Here is an 18,226-nt window from a genome sequence, read left to right as displayed (position 1 = left end):
GAGCCCGCCCGGGCCCCGCCGCCCAGGGACCCCCGGCCCCGCTCCCCGGAGCCGGGAGGTGGGGCCGGGCTCTCGGTTCCCTTCGCCCGGGGAAGGACGGCCCGGCGGGAGCGCTCCCCCAGCCCGTCCCCTGCCGGACCCAGCAGCAGAAAGAATGCGAGCCCGGTTTTATGCATGCAAATTTTTGCAGCAGATTTAAGAGCTCCGGGTGCTGTGGGGAAGGAGTCGCTGTTTAAAAAGCCTCTATTTAAATAAAACAAGATTTTCAGCACTATCTTGTACTTCACCGGCTTGGAAAATACAAACAATCTTCTGTAATTTGCCTAGGTGTTTTAAATTACAAATATCTTCCAAATCCACACCACAATTCTACGGAGAGCTCCTTCTAAAAAGCCCCAAAAATCCACTAAAAGTGCCGTACACGTACAAGCACACAACACCTGAAGCAAGTCTTTGTGCTAGAAAAGACATCCCTGCAAAACCACGGATGGAAACGGTCAACTCAGGCTCTTAAAAAATCGACCGATAGGTAAAAACAATAAAATATAAACGTACCACTAACCTCATAAAGTGCAGCAGTGCTTAAATCCAGCGAGTTGAGGCATACAAGGTAGAAATGGAAATGAAAAAAAGATCCAAAAATGGTTTTGCTTTTTTTTGTGGTTTTTTTTTGTTATTTTTTTCTCTTTCTATTTCAAACGTTCAGAAACCAGCACAGACTCTGTCGGCCATTTTGGCTTGAACTCCCTCGCTCTCTCCTCTCGCTCCCTCCCTCTCGCTCCCTCTTGCTCTCTCTAAAGGAAGCAGCTTTTTGTGACCTTCAAATAGAGGCGGCTCATGTGACTCGGGGCGGGCTGTCACTCACCGCCCGGGCCCGGCCCACTGCCCGCCTTAAAGGCTCCGCTCCCCCCGCCGAGCCGATCGCCCCGGCGGGATCCCGCTCCCCGCCCTCACCGGGCAAGGGTGATGCACAGAGCGGGTGCAGTGGGTGAGCCGTGACAGTATGGAGAGCAGCCCAGCCGGAGCTTCTCTCTTGAGAACCGGCTAAAAAAGCCAGCAGCCAGTTATGCTAATTCCACATTAGGGCTGCGGAGCCCACAAACGGTGAATGGTGAATGTTAAGTCCCACCGGGATCACAGACCCCAGCGCTTTCTTGGAGAGAACCCCCATTTTAAGCACCACCCCGTCCTCACTCAAGGACAAGAGGTTCATCCTTAGACCAAAGTTAATCCTGCCTACAGGACATGCACACATAAACTCGAAATACAGGTGCAGAGACAGAACACTCGCAGGACAGCAGAGCAAACTGGGGCTCTCCTGCTGCCTTGGCTGCTTCAAGTCTCAGGCTGCGACTCGGCCATTAGGCAGGAACCACCACAGCCCCTTCCCACAATTTCCATAGATAAACGCTCCAACAGTTGAAACAGAGAATCCCAGCACCTTGTAACATAACATAAATCTGCAGGATGCTTCCAGACGTTACCTTGAATGTGCAGAAACAATAAAGAACACAGTTCAGAAACAGTATATGGTGATGGAGGTATGATCCCTGCGGTGAGGAGACTTGCTCTCGAGTCAGTCCCACACAGGTAAGAACTGCTGGAACTGACTACGGAATTGAATGATGCCCGCTGAGGGAACTGACAGCAGCTTGCTCGGGAAGATCCCAGGAGCACCCTCATGATCAAACCCTTAAAATATACAAGTTTTTAATTCTGTACAGTTTTGCAATATAACTATGTAGAAAATGTGAATTGCTTTAAATACCCTACAGGAAGTATAGTATGAATACTGCCATCTCAAATCTATAGTTGTATTGCTGCTGGCTTTTACTAACTTCTACTGAATCATTCTGTAAGTGTAAAATTAGTCAATGATTAAGTGCTGCTAAATCCTTTAGACATAAAGATCAAGTGTGAGGCTAAGTTTGGAAAGCTGGTCCACTCTGAACCTCATGATTCAACAGGAGGTTCACCCTTTGCACTCTTATCTTTTCATATCCCGTCTCTGCACAAATTTCTCCAAATTGATTATGATCTGATTTTCCTTTGTATGCTTCATTTATGTAGAAAGCAATAGAAGGAACGTTCTCATCAAACTCTGCTAAATTGTGCCTTCATAAATTTATATGAAATCCTGCTTTTGCCAATAATTACAGAATGTTCTGTAAGAACAGAATGTTCTGAGATGGAAGAGACCCACAAGGATCATCGAAGTCCAGCTCCTGGTCCTGCACAAGACAGCCCCAAGAATCACACCATGTGCCTGAAAGCATTGTCCAAACATTTCTTGAGCTCTGTCAGGCCTGGTGCTTTTGCCAATACCTTTGACAGGAATTCTTCAAGCAATCTTAATCACTCATTTGTGACATCACCATGGAATGAAACTAAGTTGTAAAGGCATGGTAGGGCACTCCATAGGAATTAACTTGAGGGGGGCAGAAGCTGCACATCTTAACGAAAGAGAATAAAAATCATTAGTATATATTACACTACCTAAGCCATTGGCTAAACATTACAAGAACTCATCAGGAGACCATGAAAGGCTAATATGGCTCAGGTTTTGACATGCTTTGCTCCTAGTACCCTCACGACAGGGTACAGAAACTCAAATAGGGATTCTCCCAGAGAGGGGGTTTCTTCAACAGGACTACAGCATGCACTGTAAATAACCATCTATCTCTGCAGGCTCACCAAACTGGCGATAGCTAATGCGAGTAGCATTGACGGGTACTTATAAAAGCAGCTGGGTGCTAACTACTCAGGTTGCTCTGTCTAAGCAGAGAATCGGCCTGCTGGATGTAGCAGATTGGGAGTGTTTTGTGGTTATGCTAATCCAAACACAGCAATTTAAGACGTGGTGAAAACACAGGGCACATCTTACTTGTGGCAAGACCCGAAGAGAACACCACAATTGCTCTGAATCCCTAATGACAAAATCCAAACCAACTGCTAGGCATCTGATTGACACAAAGTCTCATAAAAGCAAATATATATGCATATCTATGAAACAGCTATCTCCCTTCTGAAAAAATGCAGTCTTGCAGCTACATGTTCTATACATGTTCACACCAAATATGACAGTATGCACTAATAAGCTACAGATAATTTCATTCCCTCTGAAAAGCCAAATTGTTTTACTGAGACTTATAAATCCTCTTACCTTCACTAGGGCTTGCCAAGTCTCCATTCTGAAGTCTTGGAAGCTTTTACTTCAAGGAGTTGGTAATACTGTGATGACTTTCAGAAAAAAGCACTCACTTGAGTTGCTGTGTATCCAAGTGTAAATTACTGCTATAAAATTTCACTCTGTCAATGTTCTATTGACAAAGCTTTTTTAGTCAGAAAACAAGCAAATAATCAGTGAACCAAAAGTATTAAGAGGCCAGTATGGGTAATTCTTAAATAACTGTAGCTTTAATTGAATTTTTTCAACTAAGCTAACAACTGAAAGATATCCATTCTTTACCTATTCTTGTTGGCCTATTGATTAAGATAGCTAAGGAAAAGTTTTAGGTTTTTTGTTTTGATTAGAGGAGAGTTGTTAGGTTTTGTTGGTTTTGTTTGTCTGTTTGTAATGCAGCACAGCAGTTAAGAAAACAATGGACTAGAGCATAAAAACACACAGCATATACAAAATCTACAGATCCCTTTTCAGAGGGCAATTGGATTTCGAAATCCTAACCATGAAGCATTCTGATGCTAACAGCATTGTTAATAGCTGGTGTTAACAGGTTATATCCCTGTTATGTGCTACTAACTTATTTGATTACAAACACTTCATTTCTAAGCTCCTTCCATCTGAGGATAATAAAACACTTTGAAATCTTTAATGAAGCTTCACAGTGCTCCTATGAGGACAGTATCCACTATGAGCAGACATACACGTGCACATTAAAAAAGATGCTTACAATCATGGATTCCCTGTGCTGGTATCTCAACTGAGAAAGGAGACGAGTGGGTTTTTTAATTCATAATAAGCTGCATTGTGCTTCTAGTAACAGTTCATCCTTTCCGATGACCTTTTGATAAGAATCAAGCAATTAGGCTTCAACATTATATACACAGGCATGTTCCACTGTCCACTAGGACTAAGGTATCAGCACTACCCTCCAGTTGTCATCTCAAAAAGGAGACTTTGTCTGTCTGATCTGTAGATCTTTACTCAGTTTTAAAAGGATTTGAGTTCATCCAGTCTATATGCAAAACTCTCTGTCTCGTGAGCTGGCATTTTGTTTGGGCTCAAAGTCCTACCGTTTGATGCTGTATCTTACTTATTTTGAAGGGTCATCATCTGAACACTGGACTCCACCCACTGGGCTTTCTACATTGCCTATACACGTGGCAATAAATTTAAGACTTATTTTTCCCCCTAGAAAAAAAAGTTCTTCATAGCTGATACTATGAAAGTGAAAAGTCAGTTCATCTCCTCCTAAGACAACTCTTCACCAGAAACCTCAAATATCAACAAGTTTCTCACAGAATAAATGCCTTCTCACCAACTGTCCTTTCTCCTGATGGAGAAGAATTTGCTTCCTGGAGTATTAGAGGAAAAAAGGCAGATTTTACTGCCAAAGTGAACTGAAGCCTACATGTCCTCTATCCTACTGCAGTTCATCAGTTAGATTTCCCTAGATCTCCCTCTCCCAACCCCAGAAGTGGGGTGCAGTAACAGATGCAAGATAATTGGAGGCAGAATACTCCCCAGTTCCCCAACCAGTCACCAGTAGTCCAATTGACCTGAACTACAACCCTACTGAGCATATGTCTCCAAGTTAAGAGGGATCAGAAAAGCGCCTGTCTTCTGAGATCAGGCTAAAAGCATAACTCAGGGTAGGGACAATTATGCAAGGACTACATTGCATAGTTGCACAATTTCTAATAATAAAGGGGAAGCAGACAACCCCTTAAATTAAGGTACAGAATAAAGTCTTAAATATTCCATGTGTGCTCTAAAAACTGCCATATTATTTATCAAGAGAACAATTAAAAACATTAAGGTTAAAACCAGGAGGTCAAAGCATCTTGCTTCCTACACTTGGTAACAGCTGGAAACTTGATACAGGTGTCTCAGTCCTGGATAATGGATAGTTGAAATCACTTTTAAACTATTTTCTCTGAACAGAGGAATGCAGAATGCCCAACACTTCTGAAAACTGAAGATGACAGCTAAATCCGGCTGTACCAACATACTATTTTTTTAAAGTCTTCACAGCAATTTCACATAACCCATAGCGCAATAGTGATGACCTGTCTGCAGAAGTGCAAAACCTTCAAGTGTTCAAACATTTTTCAAGGACAAAATACTCACTCCTAAGGATAAAAAGGGGTTTGTTTTGAGGTCCTTCTCTTTTACACTTAGTGAAGAGTAAGACATGTTATGCTGCAGAATTTTGAAAACAGAGCTGGCAGGGGTTTCTAACTATAGTAACCAAAAGTATAATTTTTCTTCAGGGAAAAATACCATGATGAAAAGCATCTGACAAAAGAAAAGCCTGTTTTCTGAAAAGGTTACAACAGCTTTTGCATCCCTACACAAAGGCACCTATCAACACATTTTAGGAATTAATATTATTATTCAAAACTTAATTGCAACACTGCTTTGTAGCCATACTAAAGTTTAGACCTCATTCATAATTTTCCAAGGACAAAAGAAATACAAGGCCTGAAAACTTTCACGGCATATGAAGTTTCAGAACGATACATGACTTCAAGGCCAAGTCAAAATTCTGACACTATACATTAATTAAGTGCTTGGGCAAAGATAAAGAGTCCGAAGGAAAACTTAATTCACCAAACTTTGCAAACACTCATCTTTCCACCTAATTTTTTTCAATCTGCCACAATACTTTCCTTCACTGTTCAGCCTATAAATAGTCCTTCCCTATGCCTCCACTTCTTCCATTCCCCAAATGCCCTTTCCAAACTGGAGAAAGAGAAAGCTTTCAAGCTGCCTTTTAACTAAGTTGTTCAGTGAACAACAGAACTGAAAGCTCATTTCCTACTAATCTCTGTCACACATCACTGAACCTCTACTTTCCACACTAATCCCAGCTTCCTGCACAGCCAGTTCTCCTTTGATGCCAAGGTTCTAACAGCATATTGAGCCCTATGCACATCTCTTCCCATAACTTTTTTTTACCTCTTCCAGAGTGTGCAAAAAAGTAGCATATGCTGTAGCTAATCCCAAAACACATGATGATTAGCTGTTAAAAGACATAACCCAGATCAGATAATAATTTGTTTTGTCCTTTCTATGAGTGGGGAAATTAACTTTGGTCTCTCCTCCAGGCAGTTATTGAAGTTTAATGTATTGGTAATTATAACCATATTATAGATATTATAGTTTCTTAGTTCTCAGCCTCACTTGACCAAAACTGGACAAGAGACTCCAAACATACTTGGGAAGGATACGAAAAGACGCGAAAAGCCATTGCATGAGACTTAACTGCTCTCAGAACTGAAGAACTGACTCCAAACGTCATCTCCCATTCAATCAAGTCCACATCTAGATGCTGAGTTTTTATATCCATATCCTTGGAAATTAAACAAGTACTTTCCAGTAACATAACATGCTTAAGGGAACTTACTCTCAGAATTTCTTTAACCTGCTCCTTACTATCATCTCAGAAGCATCTTGATTTTGAAGGCTATAATCCTATCCTAACAGGGCTTCAGTTCCTAAAATCCTATAAACTGCCAAATCCTATAAACTGCCAAAATATCAATGAAATGGGAGACGTTTATCCATTTTATGCACTTCTATCTATGACAGTGAAAAAAGAATCATAGAATGGTTTGGGTTGGGAGAGACCTTTAAAGATTGTCTTCCAGCCCACCTTCCACTAGACCTGGTTGCTCAAAGCCCCATCCAGCCTTGCCTTGAACACTTCCAGGCATCTTTCAAATAAATACATGTTCAGGGAAATGGTATAGTATGTTCTTCTACCTATATATACAGCAAGTGGTTGCTTTCTAATTGTTATTTACAGCATATTAATTACCATGCAAGTTACATGATTTATTCAACTGACTTTCCATCAACCATAGCTGTTACTATGAATTTCAAAAGGAGTAATCATTTCATTGGTCAAATCCTTCCTTCTCCCTGTTTAGACCTTGGAGCTTTAAACATTTTACTATAGCAGCCAGCTTTTTCATCTGAACAGGTTAGAATATTTAACGAAAAACTTGTCTTTCATGTCTACAAACACTTTACCAAAACAGGACTCCTTCTTTATATGGTGCCTGTAGACATGCTTCTGCTGAAAGTCAGCATACTCTACTCAAAGCAGTTCTTACAAATACTTTTGGGAGGTCTCACAACAGACAAGGAAGATTTTTGGACCAAAAAACTTTATCTTATTCTAGTTCAATCTTCCCACACACACACCTAAAAGGAAGCTATACTGCACTTAGGTTTTTTAATTTTTTTATATTTTAATTTATTTATGGTGACATAGGCCAGTACCTCTTTACAAATTTTTCTGAACTAGTCTTTAGTTTTAGCATAGGGAATTCAATCACTGGGCCGGAAACCTCTTGAGCAAAGGAATTTCTGGCATCTTGGTTGGAGCTGGCACCAACCCATTTTCCTTTGTTTTCATTAAAGGAACCATAATATGCTAAGTTAAATAATAATTATAAAAGCAAGCCAGCCCAAAACAAAACAAAACCCCCAAAGTAAAAGCAGAATACAAAAAGAATGCATATTCAGTGGATTACTGTAAGAGATTTCCCTAATTTGACCCATTTTTCTAATAAAAGCATTATTTATTGCTGCAAAAATCTGTAATTTGATCTTTCCAAGTGACTTGAACATCTTCCCTGCGTAATTTGCCTTCATGTACAAGTCCTTCAGTTTGAAATGTCAGGAAAGGAACAGCTGGCTATCCAGGCAGAAAATTCTACAAGCTGTAGCTGTCACAAATATTCAAATGCATGCAGTAACCTAAAAACAGTATAACTCCCAAATATGAACAACTTTAACAAAGGGCAAAGAGTTCAGCAAATTTCATCTATTTAGGTAGGAGGAAAAGAAATCATGCCAGCTCTCCATATCACAGCAGGCCAGAGGAGCGATGCAGCTTAAGAGCTCCAAAATATCTCTGTAAACAAGTTTTTAATTCATACCATGTCAACCACATAGTACAGTATTTTTAGTCATACAAAGTTAAGTCATATCTTCTGCATGAAATAAAGAGCTTGCTGTTTTTCCTCCCCTCCCCTTCTTTAACCAACACTGGTCACCCCATGAAGGGTCTAAATAGGATCTGCATCTAAGAACCAAGACCTTTCTATCCTTTAACCTCTGGTATAGCTAAGCCATACTAGATAGTCATCAAAATTTCTATTTTCTGCACAAAGGAAACAAAAAGAGCACAAACTCTAATATAAAATCATTAGAGGTTTTTTTACTTTCCTTCCTTCATCTCCTCAAAAGGAAGATTCAACCATTGATCTGGATGTACACACAAAAAGACCAAAGACTTGATGAATGCATTTATTCTTTGGAGAGAATGAAGCAGAGAAAAAAAGCACTGAGCATCTCAAATTGGATACAAAAGGAAAAAGGTTTAGGACTGTAATTTGTACACATTTACGATGCGACTGACTCGTGCTAACAATCCAAAATGTAAATTCTTAGCAAATCAAGATGTGGCACTAACTTGGTGTAGATACCACAGAAGTTTGTCTAAATTAAAATATATTTTTACATTAATAATATAGACAAAATGTTAATTTAGAGAGGGCTCAAAATTCTTAACAGCCCTTACAGAATCAAAGAATTGTTTTAGGTTGGAAAAGACATTCAAGACCATCAAGACCAACCATAAACCCAGCACTGCCAAGTCCAACACCACCTTAAACAATTATGCTTGATGTTCTTTAAGTCTGTTATCTCTCTCCCATGGTAGATGTCCATCCAAGAGCTGCCATCTAAATAGCAATGAAATGCTGAAAAGAGAGTAATGTTCAGCCATCCATATAAATGATACATCAAAGGGCAGTTACCTCAGGCATGTCCTAAGGAAGCTGGCAACTTTGGGAGAGAGAGAAAAGGAACAGCCACTAATCAACCAGACCTAAAAAAGACTTATTGGACAATGAACCTGAGATGTCAATAGAGTGTCCAGTAAATAGTTTAATTCCTGGAAAGGGACTGGAGGACAGGGGGTGGAGGGGGGGTGGTGGTGCCTGAAATACAGAGGCTCTGGGATGTCAGGAATTTGATCAGTATGCAAATGCTCTCCCCTTCAAAGTACAGTAAGCTACCACAGTGGTAAATCAAAATGCTCTCTGTTCTACCAGCAATCACAATTACTAACTGTAATAACTACAGAAAGCAATGGTATCAAGGATAGTATGTGACACTGTCTACTCTGGGTATTTTGCAATATCATATTTATAAATCAAGTGAGCTAGGATGAAAAATATATTGTCTCTTGCTTTGCAAGACATGTGGAAAGCAGTCTCTTGATCAGATGAGACTGCAAATTCAGAAGCAGTCTCTGTGCATGTCCTATGCAGGACAAATACAGATCCTGGGGGGAGAGGGAGAACCCAAACAAACTGGCCTGTTCTTACCACAAGACATCTGGAAGAGAGCACTATAAAATCCTACGAAAGAGAAGTGCCAAAATATTCACACTTCGAATGTACAAAATATTTTCCTCTCACAATGTTCAGCAGCAGTGTAGGCTAAACACATTGTGACAGTAAGTGGGAACTTCACTTTCAAAGTTGACTTTTTTTCTGTGTGAGCTCCCTTTCTTTTTATCCTTAACGGTCATCTGGCTTCTGGGTTTTTTCCACATATTGAGAAAGTATTTGCAAAATAACAGTTCACTGAGGTGTAGGTTAGCCGAGGTACATGCAAAGTCTGTATTTGTTCATGGTTTGAAAGGGAAAAAAAATAAAATTGCTGAGGACATGAAATGGGGAATCTTAAAAATCATGAACTGACAACTGAAAACAAACATTTTCAAGACTAACTTGCAGAAGTGGACACCTAATTTTAAAATAGTTTTGCTTAAAATACTCAGAAGAGAGCCTTCCTGTGGGTAATACTTGTAATTTTAAATACAAAAATGTCAAAATATTTAAGTATAACCTTGAACTGGTAAAATGTGGAAGACAATTGATGGAACTTTTGGCATTTTAAAGTGCTCAAGTGTAAATTCTGCATATTGTTCAGAAGTACTTCATTGTAAGGGTGTAAGTTAGCTTTAGCAACATTATTGACTTACCAGTCTCATGGCTAAAACACAGTTGCCTCTACAGATACACATTTCACTGCTGTGTCATCCATTTCTACCCACTCAATTGCACAACAAAGGGCAATTGTTTTCTCGATTTCCTCAGGGCCCCCTTAAAACACACAGGTAGAATTGCCTTCAAATGCAAACTTGTCCTGCTGCTCACTCCACTGTATGGAATAACTGTAAACTACATAGTGATGAAAACATTCCTTAATCCTTAGTTGGACCAGTTTTCATCTTAAACTTTAGTCTAATGATCTTGCACCCTTAAATATCCTACCAAATCTCCAAAGACTTAAATGAAAAATACAGCTTCAAAGTTACAAGTCTCCTACTCATGTGCCAATGCCTGGGCCTATCACTGGGTCTGAAGCACTGCAACATCCTGTGACAGAAGTGTCTGGTATGGACACTACAGACACTGCCTGTGTCTCTGTGGTGGCTCCTTAGGATGCTGGGCAGAGGACTTAAATGTTTGGGGACATTTCTCTAATGGGCTACTTATTCTACACACAGTTCGAACAACAGCAATGAAAAAATAGCTATGCCTTTATATCATTCTTGAACATAATTCAAGAAATCACTTACCATGAGTTCAATGGAATTTGGGGTGATACCCAAATTTAGGTGTTCAAATCTGAGTTGATAATCTGATTTAGGATTTGGAGACTTGCTTTGAAAATGCCAGCATGAATCTTTTGGGGAAAAAAAAAACAAACCACAAACCCAAACAATTTCTGCTTAGGTCAGTGCTGTCAGTAAATTTAAAAAGTGCAACGGCACCCAAGGCAAGTCTCAATATCTTCTGTAATATAGAATGTCCTTAAAACATCAAAGAAACCCCTTGTTATGCCAGCATTTACTGTTTACTTTAAATTTGTTAAGAACAATATTTTATGCTACAGGGACAGACGCTATGGCTTGGGCCCTTCATGGAATTCCAACCCTTCAAAAGAACACTGCACTACTTCATAACAATGTCCCTCATTCTCATCAACCAAATCAGACAACTTCAGGATATACCACTGCAGCCTTTTTATAGTTTCCAGAAACACTACGAAAGAATAAGATCGGTCCCTTTATGCCACTGTGGCAGTGATGTTACATGTGCACCCTGTATCAGCAGGCTGCTGAAAACAAAGACAGACTGGCCTGTTAACTGGCTTCTTGATTTTGCTTAATTTTAACATGACAAAACTAAACCAGGGAGAGGGGGGAGTTATTCTGCTGTGTAAGCAGACACAGAAGTAAGTTTTAATGAAGACTGAGCCAGACTTTCAAACGCCCATGTTTAAAGATGGTAGGCAATGGACATAAATTCTTACTGAATATTAGGAAATTTTCTTCACTGTGAGGGTGATCACCATTGCAACAGATTGTCCAAAAAGGCTCTAGAATAATTCTGAGAAGCCTGTTAGATCTAACCTTCAAATCTGGCCCTCCTTTGCACATGGGATTGGACAAGAAGACTTTCAGAGGTCCATTCCATTTTAAATTATTTTAAATAACTTTTTTGTCCAGCTTAGGCTATTTTAGCTACTAATTTCTTTTAATTGTAGTGTCACACAAATTCAGGAAGACACTGAATGTTCCTGCTGAAAAGTCAAAGAAAAATGTAAGATACTATTACCAAATTTAAAACAATTTTGTGATGCTCACCAGTTCCAATCTCATGCTGGTATTACTGAAATTTTTGAGGCTCTCGTTAAAATCTCTTGCCTCAGAATCTCTACATTAAACTATCAAGCCAGGGAAAAGGCTACCCAATGACACTTTCTAAATTACAGAAATGATCTTGTGTTGCTATCTTTCTTACAGTATGAATCACTTCCAGATGTACAAATTGCCAAGACAGTTGAAGACTTTTCTCTCCCATGACTGTAAAACAGCAAGTGGGGAATAGCCAGCTGAGTTATTTCAGACAGCAGTAACAGCTTGGCTTACCTTGCTACAAAACCCGAGTATGAACTTGGCTCACTTTTTGTCTGAATAGCTACTGTTGAACAGACCTCTCCGTGTATCAATCAGGAATAGTAAAACATTTACATTTTTCGTATAAAAAGGAATAGTTTTTCATTACTCAGTCCCATTCACTCACAGATTAGGGTGCATAAATTTCTGGTTGTGACAGCAGGGGATAATTTATTAGCACAGGCAGAGTTGCTAATTAATACTCCTACAGCTAAGAGCATAACCCCAATTTAAGGACTTGAGCAGAATTCTTTTTCCTGCCCCAAAAAAGAAAAGCTGCTCTGTGCTCATCAACAGAAGTCTGACTGTTTTGGAAAGATGATCAAATTTGCCTCTTAATCTTTGCTCCAGCAGTGAAAAAGTAAAAGCCCTATTACACTGATAAGGGCGCAATAAGCTACTGCCATATAAAATATAAGTATTTGGAGGGGAGAGATAATATTTACTCCTTAAGCATGCCAATTCAGGTCAACCTCTTCATAATGGATGAAAATATGAGGGAACACCTCTAACAAAATAATTAATTACATCTGTAATTAAGCATAACGATACTGATCTTTCTCTGAACTTTGCTTTGGGAGAGAGGAAAGGGGTTTCTTACCAAACCACATTAGCCACATAACAAAATAACGTGACCAAGCATAACAAACATATCCCTGGCCAGAGCAGGGAGAAGCAGTACTTAAAAAAATGAGAAGTAACAATGGACTCTCAAGGAGTTCATTGGCCCTCTGCTGGAGTAGAAGCATGGTCCAGGATGGCCACTGTCAACTCCAGTAGCCCAGGCAGACTCACTTCTCTTGAAGTGCAGGTTTTAGAGTAAGTGGCAGCCATTGACAGCTCTGTGACATGTGCACTGTGCATAAACTGCAAATCTTTCACAGGACTTGAGATGAGTATGCCCTTTCAGTATCTTACTTGTACTAAGGATTTTGCATGGGTAACTTCTTCATAATTAGCTTCAACTGAAATCAATTATATTTATGTTTTAAATCATCTACTGAAGATTTCTGAAAACCTTGTATACAGTCTAACCAGGTAATTCCTTCCCACAAAGCAGATAGCAGCAGATGGCAGTTCTCAGGTATCACCTACAGCTCAAAAATCTTAAAACACTGTAACTTTAGTACAGTAAGTCTATCCAAAACAACTGTTCAGTACGGCAAAAGAAAGGTTCAAAAGGTTGAAGCAGGGTTGTTTGTTGTTTTGGGGGGTAGTGTGTATGTGTGTGTGTTTAATACTAGAAGGCACTCTTAAAATCCCAAGCTTTTATCCCCAAGTGAAACTTAGTTGAAATAAACTGTTGCATAAAGTGCCAGAAGCCACCTATGGATGCTGGTTCCTCATATTCCATTATGAAGCTGTACATTAGCAAAAGAAATTTCACATGAAACTGGTGCTGGGTAAGAACTATTGCATCCATTGAAAGTCTCTCAGAAGTATCTTTTTATTTCTATTCTTTCATTGTCCACTCAAATTTTGAGTCCCTTGGAATGCAGATAAATGTCAGGACATTTGCAAGGCTTTCCTAGGAGGTTAACACTTACAGACTGCTCTGGCACTCTGGTGCAAGTTCACCCCCTTGCAGGTCAGTTGCTGTAACCGTACCTTCTGAACACTTACTTCCTCAACAATCTCAGTACAAAGTTACCCAGACCAGGCTGCCTAATGAAAGGCAATTAAATTAACATGGCCAACTTTTCAGGAAAGTAAACTAGAAGCAATCAAAAAAAAATTCCATCTGCATAGCTGTAGAGGCAGTAAATTCTAGGAAGTCTAATGACAGCTGGAAATGAAAGGAAGAATCTTCAGCAGTGCAGCTATTTCTGTCAAGAACATCTGACTCTACATTCAGACTTAGAATCTACTTTTTACTAACAAGCTCCAATTTTATTTCAGACTAACCAGAAGGACAACAGTAGACACAGGTACACCAAATCACAGAATCATTGCAGATGGAAGAGATCACCGAGATCATCAATCCCACCCCGTTGTTCAAAGCATGGTTAACTAGAGCAGGCTGAAGCAGGCTTGGGGTTGTGTCCAGCTGAGTTTTCTGACTAACCTGTTCCAAAGGTATAAAGAAAGAATTTTTTTCCTGATGTTTGAGTGTAGTTTCCTGTATTTCAGTTTATGCCAATTGCTTCTTGCCTCTCCACCAGGCACCACTGTGAAGAATTTGTCTGTCTTCTCTAGTCCCCTCATCAAGTATCTCTACAAGTGGATAATAAGATTCTCCTCCAAGTTTTCTCATCACAAGGCTAAACAGTCACAGCTTTCTCAGCTTCTCCTCTGTCAGATGCTCCAGTTCCTCTCTGTTGTTCTTCACAAGACCCAGTCCAGGATATCCAACTAATCCCTAATGCAAGGAAGTGATAATACAAAGCGGTAACTTCAGATTTTTTTTTTCCTTTTCTTATACCAAGAGGTAAACTCTATCAAGGCAGACAATTTTGTTAGTTGAAAATTTGAGATTGTGGGTAAAAAAGTTTCAAGTGATTGAATAGAATTTTGCTGGTGTTATTTTACAAGTTGTGTATCTTCAACTCTTTGTTGCATTACTAAAATTGTACCTTTAGACTTCTATAAAAATATTATTAACAACATTATTAGAAATGATACTCCTATGGCAGGATCCGTATGACAAGATTCTGCATGCCACCTGAACACAACTTTATTAGTTAAAAAAAATTAAAATCCTGCCTATCTCTAATCTCATATTCTCTTTCTAATAACCACAGTTTTGGGGAAGAGAGATAATGTTGTAAGCCACTTGAAAAGCTCTAATTAGAAATCAGGTCAACTGTAAAGTAATTCTAGGTCCACTTGCACCTGAAATAAGACAGCAAACACAAAGCTACGACAAATCCAATACAAAATCCCTCATATTACTCACTACAATAATGTATTTCACTATACTAGGTATCTAAAGAAACAATTCAGAAGAGCACAAATCTAACTCCTACTTTTTATTTCTGCACTGATTTTTCTTCTGGAACTTTCTGAAAGTTTCTATTTCAACAAGCTTTGTATCTCTTGGTACCACAGTAAGTTGCCCAGTCTGAACAGAAAGAAATATCAACAATTACTTTGAGAAGTTTGGCTCACATCCATGATGCAAAGAATGTGCATGTTCAGCACTAGAACTTTGCTGAACTCAACTTGTCTACCTCAGAAATGGCTTCTAATTATCACAGATGCAGAGGACTTACAGTTGCTAGCTTATCTAGAAGGCAAGGAAGACCTTTACCCCAAGTCAAACAAGTGTAGTGCAGATCAACAAGAACTTCTTCTTGTGAGGTGACATCAAAATAAGCATAGGAAAAAAAGAATTCTGTGATGTGGATTTCCCAAAGATCATCTTATTGCTTGCTCCAAAAGGCAGGTCAGAAAAAAAAATTAATTATGATATCAAAAATGAATCACCATCGCATTAACTAATGAAAAGAATGTGGAATACAACCATGACTGCAATACGTCTAGGACAAGGCTCTGTTCTTCCTATCCAAACAAAATCTCAGGGAAAAATCCAACTGTTACTGGATTTCAGTTTGAAGTCATATGAAAAAGCTTTTTCCTAACAAAAATCCATCATTTTCTTCTCTGATGAAGCTGCTTTCCCTAAAACACTGCATACCAGCATCTTAAATTGCTCATCCTTGAGTGTTTTGTTTATAATTTTGGATCCTTTATTAAAATGCATTCTATAGAAACAAAGCTCGTATTTCAAAGAGGACCAATCTACCATATGCACACCAAAAGGAAGGCACTGGTTCCATCATATTTCACATTATTTCAGTGCAGAGCAGCTGTATAAAAACTTCATGTACAAACTCACTACCTCAGTGCCAAGCTTCCAGAATGATTATCCCTTTTACAACCATTTCTGATTAACATTCTGAAATTGCAATGCACGTTTCTCTGCTTTTACATTTAAGGCAAATCAACATCCTGCGTCTTTTTTTTTTCAGCCACCATCCACTATTACATATGGATATTTAAGGAACCAAAAGGGTGAGCACCAAACAACCAACCAATGCTCCCAGCACATTTAAACAAGAGTGCTTCACACCATTTACTATGGTAAGGCCCTTTTTAAATAAATGTGTGACTCACTGTTTGTTTTCTTCACCAGGAGGTGGAGTCTTGCCATGCCCCTCCATTACAAAATCCTCATGTTCCATCTGCAAAGGCAAGCATTGCAGGTCAGAAATCGGTGGAGCAAAATGCACATCACCTAAAGTGGCCCTTTTCCATATGCGACAACTTAAGGCAGCCACTTTATCACAGTGGCTGGTCCAGAACAGATCATTTAGTTTCTTAGCAACATATGTACATCTCCAACCCCATTGCTATGGTATCGTTTCATAGCACAGATTTCAGAAGATCTTACATGGGAAAAAGAACGATTTAATGGCTATCAGTTAGGGTATCTAGAGTCTAAGTTTTGCTCTGTTAAGGACTTCCTCGGTCATTCTAAGTATTATTTCTACCACTTCTTGCTTACGTATAAAGCAGGAATTAAAAAAATAGGTCTATCAACATTTCTGGAGGAAAAAAAAAATCAGAATTTTAGAAGAAATGTATTAGGCACAGACAAACTGCTGCAAAAGCAGAGTACTTCTTGTGAAAAAATAACTTTTCTACAAAAAAGAGACTCACTGCACACACAGAGCTTAGTTAGCAGGGTAAAAAAGAGGCCTAAGGAAACCTCAAATAGATGCTGTTCCAATGACAACATAAGGTAGGCATTTCCTTTGGCTCACTTGTTAGAAGATTCCAAGAGCAGTAAGGAAGTTTTATGTTTAATTGTTTGCTTTTAAAATGTCAGTTTTAGCATACATTTTCAGTAATTTCTTTGGCCAGAAAGAAGAACTGTATTATATTTGATTGTTAATTAATTACTCGCTCTTCATTTAATGACTTAATTCAGTCAGAATTTCTTGCAAAAGTAGCAAAATATTCTTCTCTTTATATAAAAATTCTACACATGCAACTAGTATTTTATATAAACACCCAGATACACAGTTAGCAATGCTCTATTTCATGTGATGCCAGCAAACAGGTCACACTGCAATACTCAAACCATACAACAAAGCAACTGAATCATAATCACACACAAATCCATGATCCACTACATTTAACTGGAAAGAGGAGAGAAGCACTATTCAGTCAGTAAAGATAACAGTTTAGTCAGTCTTTGAAGGGGCAAACCTCCCTCCCCCCCAAAAAACCCCAAACCCATCCAGCAGCCACTTCCCACTGCATCCCTACCCTCCCCCCAAAAGGGTCAAGTTTCCTCATTTGTACCTTGATCCTGTTGACAGGTCAAAAATACTGACAAAAATCATAATCTGCACAGTGACATCCACCAAGGATTCTGGAAATTATGCTATTTGACTGCACAGACACGGCCTTAAGCAAAACCACAAATGAACTGACAAACTGATGAACTATAAGGTGCTAATGACATCCAGAAGACAAACAGTCAATCAAATCTGTGTAAGGTAATTTTACATTTGTAAATATGCACTCACAGGACTCACAGTCAAAATAGTATTTTCAAGTAAAAGCCAGGTTTGAAAGCAAGAAAATTTTGATTTACAGCCTTGTAAATAACTTGGACTTCTATCCATGTATTCCCACCATATCACATACTGAAACCTGTAGGTACCTCAGTCCATACCTGATTCACAAGAGCTCTAAGAGCTAGACTCAAAACTGTCTAGTTGAAGAAAAAGATACTCATTCCACTAATTCTGTTGTTGAAAATGCTAAAATGCAAGTGTGTCAATGGGTAAAACAGCTACAGATGTGTGACCAAATGGCATAACAGCATGGTGGGTTACACACTCTTACACGAGAGGATTTTCCCCTATTGATGGTTTAAGACACATACAGTTCCAATGAATGGTAAGCATGGAACAGTTTGTGGCCAGTACTGGGAAGAAAGATGAAAGGGAGACTTTGGGAATAAAGAAGCACTACCTGCA

The 18,226-nt window shown here is 39.2% G+C and overlaps 1 protein-coding gene across 19 annotated transcripts in view; it reads right to left on the bottom strand.

Moving 5' to 3' along the window:
• The window catches only part of TNRC6B (trinucleotide repeat containing adaptor 6B), a 140,865-nt gene that overhangs the window by 85,263 nt on the left and 37,376 nt on the right, over positions 1–18,226 (bottom strand). For 8 of the 19 annotated variants that reach the window (XM_064655163.1, XM_064655161.1, XM_064655166.1 and 5 more), the window contains one exon: positions 16,350–16,417. The exons of 8 other annotated variants lie outside the window; for them this stretch is intronic. In XM_064655163.1, coding sequence (XP_064511233.1) covers positions 16,350–16,417 — 68 coding nt within the window. Of the gene's footprint in view, positions 1–555; positions 838–16,349; positions 16,418–18,226 lie in introns of those variants that run through there. 3 more of the 19 variants (XM_064655172.1, XM_064655169.1, XM_064655176.1) reach the window with 3 other exon arrangements.

This window comes from Pseudopipra pipra, chromosome 5 (assembly GCF_036250125.1).
Source record: "Pseudopipra pipra isolate bDixPip1 chromosome 5, bDixPip1.hap1, whole genome shotgun sequence".
NCBI lineage: Eukaryota > Metazoa > Chordata > Aves > Passeriformes > Pipridae > Pseudopipra > Pseudopipra pipra.
Note: the sequence above shows the minus strand (reverse complement) of the source record. Positions and strands in the feature narration are given on the sequence as shown.